The sequence below is a fragment of the Mirounga leonina genome, unplaced genomic scaffold, assembly GCF_011800145.1.
Source record: "Mirounga leonina isolate KUSES-001 unplaced genomic scaffold, KU_Mleo_1.0 Mir_129, whole genome shotgun sequence".
Classification (NCBI taxonomy): domain Eukaryota; kingdom Metazoa; phylum Chordata; class Mammalia; order Carnivora; family Phocidae; genus Mirounga; species Mirounga leonina.
This window is the reverse complement of record NW_023270323.1, coordinates 78,349,126-78,365,768: the sequence shown is the minus strand read 5'-3', so window position 1 is coordinate 78,365,768 and position 16,643 is coordinate 78,349,126. Positions and strand designations below refer to the sequence as shown.

The 16,643-nt window shown below is 63.0% G+C and overlaps 1 protein-coding gene across 3 annotated transcripts in view; it reads right to left on the bottom strand.

Moving 5' to 3' along the window:
• Nucleotides 1-16,643, bottom strand: part of SH3TC1 (SH3 domain and tetratricopeptide repeats 1) — a 44,811-nt gene that overhangs the window by 13,581 nt on the left and 14,587 nt on the right. For 2 of the 3 annotated variants that reach the window (XM_035005385.1, XM_035005383.1), the window contains exons 2-10: nucleotides 12,227-12,440; nucleotides 10,624-10,698; nucleotides 8,639-8,766; nucleotides 7,372-7,477; nucleotides 6,487-6,633; nucleotides 5,692-5,902; nucleotides 4,707-4,783; nucleotides 3,725-3,920; nucleotides 1,186-1,319 (exon numbers count right to left, since the gene is read on the bottom strand). In XM_035005385.1, coding sequence (XP_034861276.1) covers nucleotides 1,186-1,319; nucleotides 3,725-3,920; nucleotides 4,707-4,783; nucleotides 5,692-5,902; nucleotides 6,487-6,633; nucleotides 7,372-7,477; nucleotides 8,639-8,766; nucleotides 10,624-10,698; nucleotides 12,227-12,392 — 1,240 coding nt within the window. In that variant the 5' untranslated portion in view covers nucleotides 12,393-12,440. Of the gene's footprint in view, nucleotides 1-1,185; nucleotides 1,320-3,724; nucleotides 3,921-4,706; nucleotides 4,784-5,691; nucleotides 5,903-6,486; nucleotides 6,634-7,371; nucleotides 7,478-8,638; nucleotides 8,767-10,623; nucleotides 10,699-12,226; nucleotides 14,648-16,643 lie in introns of those variants that run through there. The other variant, XM_035005384.1, reaches the window with a different exon arrangement.

The following is a 16,643-nucleotide window of genomic DNA, read 5'->3' as shown; positions in this document are numbered from 1 at the left end:
TGTCCTGTGATGTGTAGGTGTGTGCATGTGTGTGCACGTGTGATGTGTAGGTGTATGCATATGTGTGTCGTGTGATGTGTAGGTGTGTGCATGTGTGTGCGCACGTGTGATGTGTAGGTGTGTGCACATGTGATGTGTGTGTGCGTGTGTGTGCACGTGTGATGTGTAGGTGTGTCCATGTGTATGTGTGCATGTGTGTCCTGTGTGGTGTGTTGGTGTGTGCACATGATGTGTGTGCCTGTGTACGTGCACACGTGTGTCATGTGTGGTGTGTGCGTGCATTGTGTGCACGTATGTGTAAGGGTGTGTGTGTGTGTGTGTGTGTACACACTTGTATGCCCCTCCACCCGTGGGATGAAGGAACCAGCTAGCACGTTGCGCCCACGGCCGTCGACCAGCAAGTTCGCTCGGCACCATTCCCTCTGTTGCTGCTCACGCACTCCCCACCTCACCTGTGGCCCTGCCTTCCGAGGACAGGGTGGCGGGGCGAAAGCAGCATTGTCTTTAGGGGGTGGCAGCCCTGGGGTCCAGCCCCGGCCCCCCAGCGATCAGGCAACCTGGCCAGACCACAGCCGCACGAGCCCAGGCCCCTCAACGCGGCGAAGGGAGAACGGTCGCTCCCACACACACGGTGGGAGAGGCGGCACGTGGGCAGCGGGCCAGCCCCAGGTCTGTGTGCCACCCCGCCCCTGCCCCGGGGGACTGTGGCTCTTAGGCCAGCGCTCCCCGGGCAGCAGGGAGCTTCAGGGCCCCTTGGGGGCATCTCCCTGCCCCTTTCTCTGTGCCCCCCTCTGCATCTGGCCCGCTGCCCCTAGACCTCCCAGAGGAGTAGCCCCATCTGCTGGTCACTTTTAAGTGCCCGGGGGTTGGCGCAGGAAGCCGGGCCTCCCGGAAGGGGGGTGGGGGGCAGGGGTTGCCACGAACAGTGCACGGAAGCCAAACAGTCACGCTCCACCGAGGGGACGGTAGCACGTCCTGGCCCGGGGCTGGCGGCCAGCAGCCCGTGCGGCCCCGCGGGAAAGCGGTCTGCTTCCAAACCCTCCCGTCCCTCTGCGAATCTGCCCCTAGAGCCCGTCCGGAGCACCCGGCTGGAGGGGGCGGCCAGCTGCAGGTCCTGTGGCGTCCCTGCAGCCAGGGGGAGGCGCGGGAGGAGCAGTGCCCCAGCGCCCGCACCCCCACACCTACCCAAGCTGTACACCGTGCAGACGTCTGCACCAGACACCCTCCTCAGTAGCTGCCTGGCGTCCTCCTCCGAAAAGCGCCCTTCATTGCTGAAGAATGACCTTTCTTCTTCATTGAGAAAAATCACATTTTCCAGCCTGGGGAAAAAAAAAGGTGCTTTATTTAAGACAACAGCACGTTTCCTAAGTAAGACCCATTTCTACTCTCTCATTTGAGTGACAGGCCCCTCACACCTGCTCTGTGCCCCATGATGAAGCCACGGGACAGAAACAAAAAAGATCTGCCCTCCAGGCTGCCTCATCCTGCTGGAGGCAGACGTCCAGGAGCAGGAGAGGTGGCTACGGACCCAGGAGGTCATGGCAGCCAGGGAAGGTGAGCTCCTAGGCAGCCTGCAAAGTCCCACTTCAAATGCCCTTTCCCCTGCGAAGCAGGTGGTGAAGCTCCAGGCAGACATCAGTCCCTTCGGTCCTGAGCTCCCACGGCTCCGCGTATGGCCCCTGCAAGTGCTCCCCACAGCGCCCCACACAAACACCGGGTGTGAGTCTGCGCCAGGTCAGGGAGATGGAAAACAGGAAGCAGAGCAGGGAGAGAAGGCACAGGCGATTTGCGCCTGTAGGACTGAATTAGCAGCATTAATAGGAAACTCTGAAAAGCACTTGGAAACTGGAAGGAGCTATTTGGAGACATTGAAGAAAATCTCAGCGTGACATCTGGAGCATCCGACAGAACAACAGGCCTGTATTCCTCAGGGACACGGCATCCCAAAGGTCAAGGAGATGAAGGAACTGTCTCGGACTCAGGAGGCGAGGCAGTGCCACGTGGTCCGGAACGTTCTCTGGGTTGGGAGGGCATGCCTGGGACACTGGCAAGAGCTCCTCCAACAGCCGTCCCAGCTCAGGCAAGCCCAGCCGCCTGCGCAGAGATGCGGCCTCCCCTGGACGAGACAGGAATTGTCTAGACCGAGGGTCCCCAGACAGCGTTCCACGGAACTCCAGCCGCTGGGGCTGTGAGAGAGGGTCCTGAAGGTGAAGTCAGTGCACAAACACATTCCAACAGGGAAAGGTCAGACCTCGCAGCGCCTTCCTAGTGCGGACCGCCAGCCAGGCACGCGGGGGCGTCCCCACCTCGCGGGGGCTCTGCCGGGTTGGTGACGGAACGCTGGGAGGAACGCGCTTTGGGAAATGCCGACCCAGCCGCGGCTCTCAGCTCCAGGCCAGCCAGCTTCGAGCCGCTCCTGACGAGCAGGCGCAACAGACACTTTTAAGTTGGCCAAGCCAAAGTGGCCTTCGAGATTTGGTCTGGGAGGCGCTGGTCTGTGAACGACCCCGGATGTTGAGGCCAGAGGATCCCCTGCAGACGTGTGCGGGAGGCCAGGCCCAGGGGCCCGGGGACAGACCCAGTGAAGGCCTTTCCATACACCCACCTTCTCTGGGCTCCCCGACTGAGGTCTTCGCAACGGAAGCTCAAGGCCAGAGGAACAGAAAGGCCCCAAATGATGGGCATAGCTGTGCTCGCGGACCGCTCTCCCAGGACGCCATGCTGCTGCCCGGGGCCACACAGTGGGGACGCTCAGAATTCCCCCCATGGGGTGGGCACGTCATCAGCAGGTGTGGGGGGTCCCAGAGGGAGAGGAGCACGTCCCCAAGGATGAGCCACTGGAGAGGGGACTTGGACTCACTCAGGGGTGCACATGTCCACACAGTCATTCTCGAAGGTGGACAGACCTGCACAGCTGGACTCAAAGTGCTCTGACGGCAATGGCAGCCTTTGACACGGGTGGTCGCCAGGGTCTGGGTCACGGGGGGCCTTGAAGGACAGGCCCAGGGTCCGCGAAGGGCTTTGTGAAAGGGAGTGGCATAGTGCACAAGGATGAACAGTGTCCCTCAAAATTCATTCATGTCCACCTAGAACCTCAGAAGGTGACCATATTCAATAAAGGGTTTTTGCAGGTGTAATTAGTTAGGACGAGGTCACACTGGAGTAGGGGGGCCCTGATCCAAAAGCAGGTGTCCTTCTAGTAAGAGGGATGCACAGACCCATGGGGGCGGAAGGGGGGCACATGAGGACAGAGCACAGATTGGGGTGATGCGGCCCCAAGCCCAGGAACGTTGTAGCCGCCAGGAGCTGGATGAAACTAGTCACGATCCTCCCCTGGCGCCTCCAGGGAAAGCGTGGCTCCATGACCCCTGATTTGGGACTTGTGGCCTCGAGAACTGGGACAGAATTGCCCTCTGCTGTTCTCAGCCCCTGGCGGGTGGTGCTTTGTCAATAGGCAGCCCCCAGACCACGCTGGAGTTTGGGGAAGAGCCCCTGCCCGGCTGCACGTGGTGAAGGACATGGGGGTCCAGACAGGAAGCTGAACCAGCCCCGGGGACAAGGGAACCGGGCCTGGACAGTGGCCAGGGGGAGGGACAGGGAAGGGAGCGCCGTCCAGGACCACGTCCAGGTTTGTCACCTGGGCGTCAGCCAAGGGCGAGGGTAGCAGGCTCCCCACAGGGGTGGAAGTGCGGGCTCGGGAGGGGACAGGGCCTCAGCCACTCACTCAGACACTTGGCCCTGCACACTGACGAGACTCGTCTGCACAAACCCGACCTGGCCCGAGGCCATGTGCCGGCCCAGGCACCAGGGCAGGCCGGGCACCTGGGTGCCCAGGACCTCGATGATGTCGCCGCCTCGGAAGGTCATCTCTTCAGGCCCGGAGCCCTGGTAGTCTGCCACCGCCGTGGCCAGGCCCGTGGCTGCAGGAGGGGGGTCACACGGTCAGCACTGGGGGCAGACTCAGAGGGGCCCTCTGCCGGGAACGAGTGGTCGGGGTTGCAATGAGGCGTGGCCACTGCACCCAAGGGGCTGGGCCTCTAGTGGTTCTTGGAGGGGGCGCTTGATCCCCACACTGAGGAGGAGAAACTGAGGCCCAGGGCTGTCCACCTCCAAGGCCAGGGACTTCTCCTCTGTCCCACACCGGCAAGGCCAGGCTGGGGCCCATCCAGGGCAGATGCAGCTGTAAACATAGGTCCCTCCACCATGGGGCCTTACGTTCACTGAGCAGGTACACAAGGCCATCCCTGCACCAGCCGGCTTGGAGCAGGGCAGGGAGTACTGGACCAGGAGCCCAAGCCGAAGGCCCACGCTGTCTTTTCAAGAGAAGCCCTAAGAACTAAGCCTCAAGAGCCTCCATTAGTGCAAATTCAGCCGGAGCCTAGCCCACCCATGCAAGGGCCCTCCGGCATGTTGAATGTGCAAGCCAGAGAGAAAGCCATGCCTGATGGATGGCCTGTGAGGTGACACTTGGGCTTTCCTGGAGACAGTGACAGGGACCCGGCCCAGCCTTGCCGTACCGTGTGAAATGAATCTGGACCAGCCTGTGGGACCTCTCTGAGCCTGAGTTGTCACAACATGAAGGATTCTAGCTACCTCCTCCGGTTTGGGGAGGATTCATGGTGAGCACAGAAGCTTCCAGAATGCTGGTGCTTGCCCCGCTTTGCCAATCCCTTTCCCAGGGGAGGAAGGTCAGTGGAAGCATTTACCCATCAGTGGGATGTCCGATGTCACAGGTCCATTCATGGAGTCGTCGATGGGGTCCCAGGGGACCCTAAGAGCCCATCTGGAGTGGGACGAGAGAGGATTTCAGGTGTGTGGCAAGTTCAAACTGAGTCAACTGGGCAAGTCAGCAGCCCCCAGGGACCCAAGAGAACTCCAGCACTTGCCCGACTACACACACACACACACACACACACACACAGACATGTGTGGCCTTTAGGCCCAGGTGTGTGGCACGGCCTGCAGGGAGCCCCGTGCTGCCCAGCCCAGGTGCCTCCTGCCCTGCCTCAGGCTGGCATTCTGGGAGACCTCCCTCCATTCACCCAGGACAGAAGCTGAGCCACTGCCTGTTAGTTCACAGCTTCCGAACATCAGGTCATTGAGTTTCTCTCTTTGCTTTGGCTGCCAGGAAGCTCCAAGCCCAGTTAACGCCCCACATTCAGCACGTGAGCAGGAACTTAACATGCGACCCATCCTCGCCCTCCCCAGGCTTTATCTGCCTTGTGCCTCCTTACTATGGGTACACATTTGGCAGCTAGCTCCCTCAAAAGCTTTCCAGAACAAGCCAGAGTAGGGGCGCCTGGGGGGCTCGGAAGGGTTAAGCGTCAGACTCTTGATCTCAGCTCAGGGCTTGATCTCAGGGTCGTGAGTTCAAGCCCCATGTGTGGCTCCACGCTGGGCATGGAGCCGACTACTTAAAAAAATAACAACAACGAGCTAGAACATGAAGCAAGAGTTCTGGGCTGCACCCTCCTGCCCGGGCAGCCCCACTGGTGAATGTCAGTATCCTCATGCAGGTGGCAGCCCACGGCCACACACCGGAAGCAGTGGAAGAGGGACCCGCGAGGGTCTGTTGGGGGCCCCTGTCCACCTCCTCTGCCCTGCGGATGGGCCAGGGCCTGGGGGGTTCTCCATGAGGCCCGACAACGCGCGGGACGGGCTGGAAGCACAGAAACAAAGTTCGGTACCTACTGATGAAATGGAATCAAAGTTTCTGGAGTGGCCGTCGCTGCCACCTCCTCGGAGGACGTGCCGGGGCTGGGAGCGCAAGGGTCCACTGCTGGGGCTGCCTCTCCCTGGGGAACCCCCGAGGCTCGCCTGAGGGCCCGGGGGCCGCTCCCTGCACCCCAGGGGCTGGTCTTCACTCGCACACGGTGGTCAGGACACAGGACAAAGACAGGACCTTCAAAGTGACAGACGGTGTCCTTCAGGGTGGCTGGACGCCCTGCCAGGTGGGACCCACCTGTCCTGCCAGGTGACACGTGTGAAGGGAGCCCTGCAGGGTCTCCCCGGCCCCAGGCTCTGCTCAGACCTCACCCAGCCTCAGACCCTCAGGGCCTCAGTTTCCCTGAGGGGCCCGACCCGTGATCCCAGGGGGCCTGTCTGCTGGGACCACCCCTGGGAGCCCGGCCCCCTCTCTTCTTCTCTGAGGCCAGGGTAAGACAGGCAGCTTTGGGTTCCGTTTGCTGCTGGCTTGCACCCCATGATGAGGCCACCACGGCACTCAAAGCAGTATTGGGTCAGGACCTTGGGGTGGGGGTGCTGCTTGCAGAAACACTTTCACTATTATTTTTGGGGGGCCTGACCAGGTCTTTACGGCAAAGTGACAGGGCCCGGGCATTTCACGGCCAGGGTCCCCCCATGTACCCCTGCGTGAGGCCCCGTCAAGTCTCCGCGTGCACGCCAGAGCCTCCAGGCCCCCCTCCCCCGGGCGTCCCAAGCACAGTGTGGGGCCGGCCCTTGTCACCGTCACCACGTGGTGCTCACCTTCCTGGGCGAGGAGGCTCTCGTGCGTCAGCCTCAAGGCCTCCTGGTCCACATGGACTTGGACAGCTGTCTCCTCGTCCTCGTTGGGTGAGAGCAGCCAGAAGGCCTGGTCCACGAGTAGGTTTTCCAGGCAGTGATGAGTGAAGCCTGGGGGCCAGACAGGCTGGGTCACCAGCAGGCTCCAAAGGGAGGCAGGGAAGCCTTCAGGGCCCCGGTGCTGGGGGATCCCCGTCCTGCTTCAGGGACTTGCGCCACCATCTACAACCCAGACAGGCCCCAGGTCTGACCATCTGGGCTGAGAGTGGACCGGCCATGACTGTGGGTGACACCCTGGACTTCCCTGTGCCCTGGCGAGTTTAGACGAGGACAAGTCACTCGAGTGACCCTCAGTCTCCTCATCCGTGAGACGGGACCAGAGCCTTCAGGGAGAGCGCGTGCACTCGGGAGTTGGCACAAGATGCTGTCACTCTTATTTTCCATGCTCTCGGGCTCAGACCAAGGTGGCGGAGCACGGTTCCCCAGAGATGCAGCCGGGCCCACAGACGCCTCCGAACGGATGAGGGTCCTTTAGAAAGCAAGCTCTCTGTCCGGGCTGGAAATAACCCGGTCTGTGCTCAGCGGGTCTGAGCTCAGCCTCCCTCGGGGTCTGGCCGCACAAAGCTCCGCACACAGCGCAGCGCGGGGAGGGACGCCTCTGCGCCCCGCCTGTCGCGCCATCTCTCCGCAAGAGCGGGTGAGCACTAACTCCCACAGCCCGCTGCCCCGGCCCTTATGAGCGGCACCGGGCTGAAGCCCGATTTATGACATCAAGTGCTCAGCAGTGTGTGACAAGTGTCCTCTAAGGGGAGTCCCCACAGCCAGCTCTGGGAGGGACCCCCACTTTACCAAGAGCGTGGTAGGTGGAGAACTTCCAGATTTCCTCGAAAGTCTTAAAGGTCACCACGATCCGATCCTGGTCACTGTGGATGGACAACAGCCTGGCTGACAGCTCCTATGGGGAAGAAACAGTCCCAGGTGGGGGGCTTTCAGGCATCTGACCGCCAGGAGGACAGAGCCGCACAACAAAAGCGTTTTGCTCAAGTGACCCAGGCAGGTGGGGAAGCACGGAGCCGGTTCCTCTACGGCCCGAGGCTGGGGCTCTCAAGCCAGCCGTGGCTCCCCAGTACCTGTGCCAAGCCCTGCTCCTTCCCAGAGCCCCTGCGGGCTCCGTGCTCCGGCCCCCGCCCTCCGCGACAGCAGGTTCTCCCCGCAGGCTGGGCTCTCAGCCCTGTGCATCCCAGCCTTGCCTCCCAGCCCTTCCGGCAGCACCGACTGGGGGATGCGTCCTCACTCCGGCACCCCCTCTCCTCTGACTCCCATCCCATGAACACCCCGGGTGGTGACCGGGCAGGAGCGTCACCCCAGCACTTATAAGGCTCAGGGTGTGTGCGCTGGGGAAGGGGGTGCTGCTCTGCGCTCCGCTTGACAGACTGAAAACAGGCCGCGTTTCTTGTCCAAGGTCTGACCCTCAGCACATGGCACGCCGGGGTCCAGCCCCTTGCCCGACACCACACAGGGCTGGTACTCCCGTGCCGTTTGCAGGATCCGCACCTCGGCTCCGTGGGGTAACAAGTATAAGCATCCCTGACAGGTGGCCGAGGGAGCTGGGTTCACAGAGGCCAAGGTCAGGCGGGCTGGCTGCAAGGTCACCTGGTGGCTGCCCAGCCCTAAGCCCCAGGACCTCTGTCATGGAGAGGTCGCCCTGCCCAGCCCACTCCTCGGCCACCGTCCTGCCAGAGCGTCCACTGTGCAGAGGCCAACAGGGGCCTGGCTCCATCATCAGAGTAAGATCAGCACACACCAGTCCTTGCTCCCCATGACAGGGACTTTAAGAGTATCAGCAGGGTGGGGGGCACAGAGAGTGGGAGGGGACCTGGGAGCACCGTGGGCCACGTGTGGCTAGAACTGCGGGTGTGATCGGTGGCCCCCTGACCCAGACATCCAGGAGAACAGCCAGGGACAAGTCACGGTGCCACCACCTGTGGCCTTGGCCCCTCAGGGACAGAGGCCTGGGCATCAAAGGCCCTCCTGCTAGGTCTACCCCTGTCCCCTGTCCGTTCTCAGGCTTGGAGCTCCTGTGCCTCCCCGGGCCCCCCGGAGAAGCCAGGCTCACCCCCAGCGCACGGGCCACCTCCCGGCTGTCATTTTCCAACAGGCGGAGCCGGCTCCTCACGGTCTGCTGCAGGCTGGGGTCCGGCAGCCCCGTCTTCCTCCGCACGGCCAGCAGCTGCAAGGTCAGGTCTGGGAGGGGCAGCGGGAGCCAGCACTCAGCGAAGTCACCAGAGTCATTGTGACCTCCGGCCCCGACCTCTCCCACCGCTCCAGACAGGGGCATTCAAGCTCCAGCAAATCACCCACAGGCGTCCCAGGACTTACCATCCTCTCTCCTAAACTGACCCCTCCCCCTCCCCCTTGTTCCCATTTCCAAAAGGGTTCCCAGCCCCCACCCAGCTTAGACCAAGGACACTTCCCTGCACCACACAGCACCCGGGTCCACCGGTGAACTGCAAAACCAGGCCAAACCCTCCGTGGCCCCCTTCCCCGTGGCCCGGGTCCCCTAGGTCTGCCCTGGGCAGTTGTCCAGGCCCCACCCGCCAACTCCACGCAGTCCTCCGGTCCTCAGACAGCCAGAGGTCTGCTTACAGTGAGCTGCACGCCCCTGCTCTCAACCCTCCCAGGCCGCCTCCAGCCATGTGGAGCCTTTGAGTTCTGGAAATACGGCCCGTGCAACTGTGGCAACCAGATTTTTCATTTTAATTCAGTTAAACAGAAACAAAAATCGTGTGGCTCCTATACTGGATAGGTTGGCTGCAGGCTTTTCCTTCTCAGGGAGACTGAGACACAAGCCCTTTCCACCTTCCCACCAGCACAGCCTCGAGCCTCTGGCTCTGCTCCCCCCATCACCTCTTCTCTCCCTCCCCTCTAGCCTGGGGCCTCTCTGCTGCCCTAGGAGATCAAAGCACCCCCACACATCCTGCCCCAGGGCCTTTGCACTCACTACATCCTCCACCTGGAGCAGTCTCTCCCAGACCAAATCCTGGCCTGACAGGCTGCCCTAAAATTCACATCTCTGCTCAAATGCCCCCGCCTGCCCCCACCCCTGCCCCCTGAAGAGGCCTCCCAACTGTGCTGAGAGCCCCAAAGCATGAGCTGCTCTGAAGGGGTGGAGGGGGTACGGGAGAAGGGGGGAGGAAGCAGGAGGAGAGAGAGGGGGGAAGGGAGAGAGAAGAGGTGGGGGGGAGAAAGAGGGAGGGAGGGGAGCACGGGGGAGGGGAAGGCAGGGGAGGGCAGTATGGAGACCACTGGGATCTGGAATCAGGCTCACTCCCCTAGCAGGAAGCATGCCCAACATTTCACAACTGGTTCTGAGATGTGACACCTCCTATTCCCATAAGAGGGTGGGTGGCGTTTTCAGACCCAAAATAATCTGCCGTTTGCTCAACACCCCCTGGTCATCGTGATGACCACAGGCAGCGCCGGCCCCCCGGAAGGAACGTCGGAGGACAGGCGGGTGTCAAGGCAAAGTGAACCACCAACAATGCTGGGGTTTCTGTGCCGCCACTGTGGGGGCCGGGAGTGGGGTCTCAGGGGTCGGGGGCTTCTTACCGCCCCGTTCCCCTCTGCCACCCAGGGCTGCCTCCCCTCATCTGCGCCCTGCAGAAATCCTGCTGATCCGCGAAGCCCCCTCCCCAGATGCGGGTCCCTCTGCGGCCCCACAACACAGTGGACTGGTTGTCTGGTTTTACCACATCCCACCTGTGACCCCTCCCCAAGAGTCTCACTTCCCTCACATGTGGCCCAGCCCCCAGGGCAGTCAACTCAGGCCTTTAGGCCCCAAGCAGAAAGGCAGAGTCCTGGGCCCTGCACCCCAGCGGGGCCGAGTCAGAGTCTGGGCGCAGGACCTGGCCATCTGCACTTTACCAGCCTCCCCTCCCCCACAGCGATCCCCGGGAGGGAAGTCTGGGGACCAGGCATTCTGAACCCACAGTCCAGGGTACAGTCGAGGCTGGAGGGAAGTGGGCACACCCAGGGACCCCACATTCACAGCCCTTCCCATACTGAACCCTGCTGCACATTGGGGTACCCGTGGACGTCTACCTGTGGGGTACGTGCCCATCTGGCCAGGAGGGGTCCCAGCAGCCGGCCCGGAGCCCCCAGGGGGAGGACTGGCATCTGTAATAAAGCAGGTTGTGGGATCAAGGTCAGAACAGGCAACTCTCAGCCGTGCGGGCACAAAGCCCCTGATATTTCTGGAACAAAAGAGGTGTGCCCACACCCATACAAACCACTGACCCCTCGAATTCCCTGCCTCCAGGTCACAAAAGCCCAAGGAGGATGGGGGGGGTGAGGTTCTCCCTATGCTCCAACAGACTATCCCAAGCTTAGAGGCGTCTGAAAACACCACCAGTGTCTTATGTTGCTGGGCTGGAGTCTGGAAAGGTCTCACTGGCTAAAACCAAGGGTCAGCAGAGTTGCTGCCCCCAGGAGGCTCCGCGGGGAGAGTCTGTCTCCCAGCTCCCAGAGGCGTCCACCCACGCCCTTGGCCTGTGGATCTTCCTCCATCTTCCAAGCCGGAAGCCAGGCACTGTCAACGTCTCCGATTCTGACCCTGGGCTTATCTTCCCATTTTAGGATTCTTAACCCCATCCACAAAATCACTTTTGCTACACGTCTGGGGACTAGGATGTGGCCTTGCTTGGGGGCCACTGTCCTACTGACCACAGAGGGAAGGGGGCGGCCCAGAAGGAACCCTGGGTCTGGGGCAGACAGGGCTGCGTCCTGGTCCTTCTGCACGTCACTCACCGAGGGGGACACGGGCCCTCTCGGCCTTGGGAGGTGTCTCGGGTGCGGCTCACAGCCTGGCAGGATTAGCGAGGCACTCCAGAGTGCAGGGGGCCAGCCAGGGGGGCGCCCCTGGGGGCCGGAGCGGAGGACAGGCTCTGGAACTGGGTGGCTGCTCAGGCCTCTGCTGGCCAGGCAGGCGTCTGACACCTGAGTCGGCACCCACGGGGGCCACCCCGGTCCTTCCTGTCTCCCTCACGCCCAGAAGGCCTGAGGCAACAGGTAAGAAGTGCCTCTAGCTCGCACTATGAACCCCGTGAGGCTTTGTTTCCATCCTCCCAGTGCATCCGTTGTTCACTGATCATTCAAGCATCTACTGAGCTTGTCCTGTGTGCCAAGCCCCAGACCCCACGGGCAGCTAGGCAGGTGGCCTGGAGGAGGGTGCACATGTGAGGACAGGGGAGTCTGGGGGGAGGCCGGAGTCACAGGCTGTCCCGGGCTCAGGGAGGGCCTTCCCCCCTCCTTCCCTCGCCTCCAGGGCCCAAGGAGGTAGGGAGGGGGGTCCATGAGATCGCCCAGCCCACCCCTCAGGTTTCCAAGTGGGGAAACTGAGGCCCCAGTCAAGCATTGGCCAGTGACGATCAGGAATCCCAGCCTTGCTTCCGGGCTCGGCCTCATGTGCCCACGGCTCTGGGCTCATCCTCCTCCCACCAGGAAGCGGCCTGGCCTGGTCCTGGCTGGCCACTGGTTCCCTTCCCGGGGAACGAGGGATGCCCCCTTCTGAGCAATTCCAGGGCTTTCTGTCCTGAGGACATAGCAGGACTGTGGGCGCATGAGGGTTTGTAACAGAGCGGTAAATTCATCGGGGGACAGCCGTGGGCGGCCGGACAGTGGGGTGGACGGCACGTGCTGTACTCACCGCCTCCGACAAGCGCCTCGGCCTCCTCGGGCCCTGCTCGCTCCCAGACGACCGATGGGCTCATGGCCACTCTCTGGGCCGTGTGGCCGCCGCCACCGCCGCCTCCCGAGGGTGCCGCCGCGGGCCCTCTCCCCTTCGGGGCCGGCTCCTCCGCGGGGCCCTCCATGCCCGGGCGGCGGCCTCAGCGCCGGGGGCTCCGCATACCCGCGGGCCGCTGGGGGAAGAGGACAGGCTGCGGGTCAGCAGGGAGGCCTCCCCGGGAACACAGGTGCCCTGAGGACACTGCCACAGGGTTGGGGTCGGAGGAGAGACGGCCTCCCGTTTGCCAGGCGGGCCTCTGCACATCCTTCAGAGCTTTGCTTGTGAGTCACTCTGTCGCTGCTTCTCCCACTACGACGAGCCCCCGCCACAGGCTCTTCCCGAGACATGGGCCAGCGCGGGCCCGGCGGAGCGGGCTGGAAGCCGTGCAAGCAGGTGGGGACCCCGCTCCAGCTCACGACCCCCAGGAAGCTGCTCAGAGCCTGACGCGTTGTGGCTGCTCGAACGTTCCTGCCAACGCCAGACAAACATGGGGAACAGAGCAGAAGTCCTCGGGGGACACCCTGGCGCCTTGGATGTGAGCAAGCCCACCACGCGTCCCGTCCAGCTAGGGCCACAACAGAGCCCCCCGGAGACACCCATCTAGTTCCGTTTCCCACAAGCACCAGTTCCACTGTGATCCGGTCTCAGGTTCCCAGGAGATCTGTTGCTCCCACCGGAAGAGGCCTGGGCTCCAGCAGGGCCCCCGGAACGCCGTCCCACCCCACAGGTCAAGAAGTGGGCCAGGGTCCAGGCCGCCCAGGGAGGAAAGGTGGCGGACGGTGGGGAAGGAGGAAGTGGTGAGGCAGATGAGGCAGAACAGGCGATGGCTGCCCACCCCGGGGTGCCCTCGGGCCTCCCCCCAAGAGCAGTCATTATGCCTCACTACTTCCTGGGGTCAGAGACGAGAGGCCGTTACAGATGGACGGTCCGTGCTCCTGGGGTTGGGGCTTTGTCACCAATCAGGACAAAGAAGAACACAGAGTCCCCTTTCAGATGGGAACGTGGGGTGATGGGTGGGCCGAGAGGGGGGCCAGGGCTGGGAAAGGCGGGGCCAGACCCCCCGCTGTGGCCACAGGGACGGGAGCAGCCTCGGGGACAGAGGAGACAAGGAATGGCCTTGCTCACTCGCCCGGAAGGTTGCCAAGAGCACTGCTAGGTCGCACAAACAAGGGAACACCCTCGTTTCGGGCCTCCCTGAGCCCTGATGCTAAGCTCTGAGATTTCAAAACAAACCCAGGACAGGCGGTGGGAATTCCCTCTGCACAGAGCACGCAGGGACAGGCAGGCACCCTCCTCACCCGCTCTCCGGGGCCAACAATGCCAACCGAGAAGCAAGTCAGGCTTCCTCCTGGCCCACCCCCTTTCCTGGCGGATGTTGGGGCAGGGCCCCCGCGGCGGACAGAGTTCAGGGGCAGCTATGTGGAGCTCAGAGCCTGGACGGCCCCACCAGCCCCTGGGCCCATCTCCCTCCAGAACCCCAGGGGACTGGACATGGACCCAGGTCCCCAGAACCTCAGACACAGGTGTTTGTCAACCACCTACACACGCCCCTGCTAGTCTGAGGGCGGGTTCTGTGCCGGGCAGCACAGGAGGGCAGGGAAAGGGGGTTGGGCAGTCAGCAAGGTCCCCGGGGGTGGTGGGAACCACCTGCAGAGCGGCTGACGGGTGGCCATCCACACTGCCAACAGCATGGGGCGTGGGGCGGGGGAGGCAGAACACGAGACAGCTGGACACCGCCTGTGTCCTCCTGTCCCCAAAGCCTCTGTGCACCGGACCCCTGCAGGCGTCCCAGGGGCACCGCTCAGCTCGTGGCCCAGGCAGCCAGCTCACCTCCTGGGTTCCCTGGACGGGGACTCCGGGGAGCCTTGGCCCACAGGGGCTTTGCCCGGCCCGCTGCCCCTCGGACCCTTAAATGTCCAGAGGCATCGCTGCTGGGGACTGGCAAGGCCGGCTTTTCAGCCCATTAGAAGCCAGGACTGCTCCTACAATCCAAATGAAAAAGACAAGAAAGAGAGGTAGGAGTGGCCCTGGGAGTCGCAGAAGCAGAGCACCCCGTGTTTCTGACAGGAATTACTCTGGTGCCCCTCCTGTGGCCTTGGGGCCAAACAGCCCCTCACTGCAGAGAAACAGGGGTGAAACGGGCTGTCTGCCCCTCCAGAGGGACCCACAGGCCCCCAGCAGCCCAACGCCCGCAAGACTTGCAGAGGCGATGCCTCCAGGAGCCCCTACCCCCCCACTCCCAACTGGACCTGAGTTCCATCCTGAACTACCTCTGAGGGACAGGGGCACAGCCTGGGAGGCGGGGGCAAGGAGGCAAGGAGCACGCAGGGGACCCCCGCTCGGCCAGGCAGCCCCTCTCCTCTCTGGCAGAGCTGCTTGGCCCAGGGAGGGCGGGGAGGGGGCAGGCGGGGGCTGCTCCCTGTTCTAGAGAAGAAGCCACGGCTAAACTGAGGATGCCCAGAACCTTCTCCACGCAGCCTTGTCGAATGGCTCACATGTCATTCAGGCCCAGGGGCCCCGCACTCCCTGTTCCCCGGTCCCTGTGCCGTCTCCATCCTCGTAAAGCATGAAGACCCCCGCCATTTTTCCGGACACAGTTCCGTGAGGGGCCGTCCTGGCCGGCCCCCCACCGAGCCCAAGCCTATGGTGCTTTCCCTCCTGGCTTCACCCCTGGGACCCCCACCCTCGCAGCTCCCGCACCACTGGTAGCCGCAGCTGGGTGTCAGGACCCGGATGCACAAGGGCTGCCAGGCCAGCCTGCCATCTCTCTCCTCTTCCCTTCTGACACGCAGGGGTGTTAGCCTCCCTCCCCGCCCGGCACGTCCTCCCCAGCCCTGGGTGCAGCAGGGGCCCCTGCAGCCGGGCATCTCGCAGGACCCTGCCGGGTCTGGTGGCAGCCTCTCATCCTGCCGGCCTCTGCCCCTGGGTCGGGACTGGCCCATCCCTGTCTGCATCCGGGGGGCCCCCCCGTGGCCTGCTCCCCACAGCCTCAGGGACAGCTTCCTGAGGAAAGGGAAGGCTTCCTGGGCTCAAAGACCCTCCCACCTGCCCAGTGACGATGTGCCCGAGCAGGCGGGGCCGCCAGGGACGATCTCAGCGCGGGGCTTCCTAGTCCTAGGCAGAGATGAGGAAGTGAGCCCAATCTGTGCAGGAGAGTTCCCCGCCCCCCGCGGGTTCCTGTAACTGCCCCGCTTGGCCTCACAGGCCCCGGGCCCTGCTGTAGACGCAGCTCCCAGGGGGCTGGGAGAGCTCTCCACGCCTCACTCTGCCCTCCTGGAGGGTGAGAGCAAACACCCCTGCCCCACAAGGAGGTCAACGGAGTAAACCGATGGTGCTCCACGATCACAGTTGGCGCTTAATAAATGTGGGTCCACAGAGGGAGAGGCGGTACCTTCCCAACCCCGGACAGGTTTGGGGAGGTCTGGTCGGAGCACTCACGGGGCTCGTACAGAACCAATACCTCGTGGGCCCATGGAGACCTTGTCCCTTTCACCAAGAAGCACCTCTGGGGAATTGTCTGGTCACCCCTGGACAGGGGTGAATGGTGTCCCCCCAGATCCTGGCACTGTAGAAGGTGGCCTTATTTGGAAATGGAGTCTTTGCAGATCTGACTCCTTAGGATGAGGTCATACTGCATGGGGGGCCTTAATCCAGTGACGGTGTCTTATATAAGAGGAGCGACACAGACGGACATGGGCGGGGGCCACGAGACCACAGAGGCCAGAGGAAGGGATGAGGCCAGGAGCCCGGGAGCGCCTAGAGCCCCGGAGCTGGAAGAGGCGGGAAGGAGCCTCCCTTGCAGCCAGTTCCCATCGTTGAGAGCCCCGGGACACTGGTTCACCTGTAACCCCCTACCTTCTCCTCCTCTGCTGGGAGGCGGGGTCCACCTCACCTCCATCACGGCACTCTGTGAGTCAGGTGCACAGCGCCCCATACAGGATGTGTCATTGTCACCAACAGCACTGTTGACCACCCTACCCAACAGCCACCACCCTGAGGCGCTAACCAAGCACACCCACCTAATCTTCCTGATGACCGGGGGAGGGGGTGCCACTGTGCCCATTTCACAAGCTGGGCGAGCTGCCGCGGGGACTCGGCCCGGCTGTGGGGCACAGACGGGATTCGAACCCACAGGGGCCGAGCCCAGCACTGGAGCCCCTGCCCGTAACCGGCCCGCACCCCGCCTCCCACCAGGAGCCTGGCCACGGCTCCCAGCACCACCAGCTCCACTAACTGCCACCAACGTTGCTTTGCCACAGACAGAGCTGGAGGGGAGCTGGGGCTCCCGGAGGGGTCACTGGAAGCCGGGAGAGGGTCTCAGTGGTGTGCTGGGAGC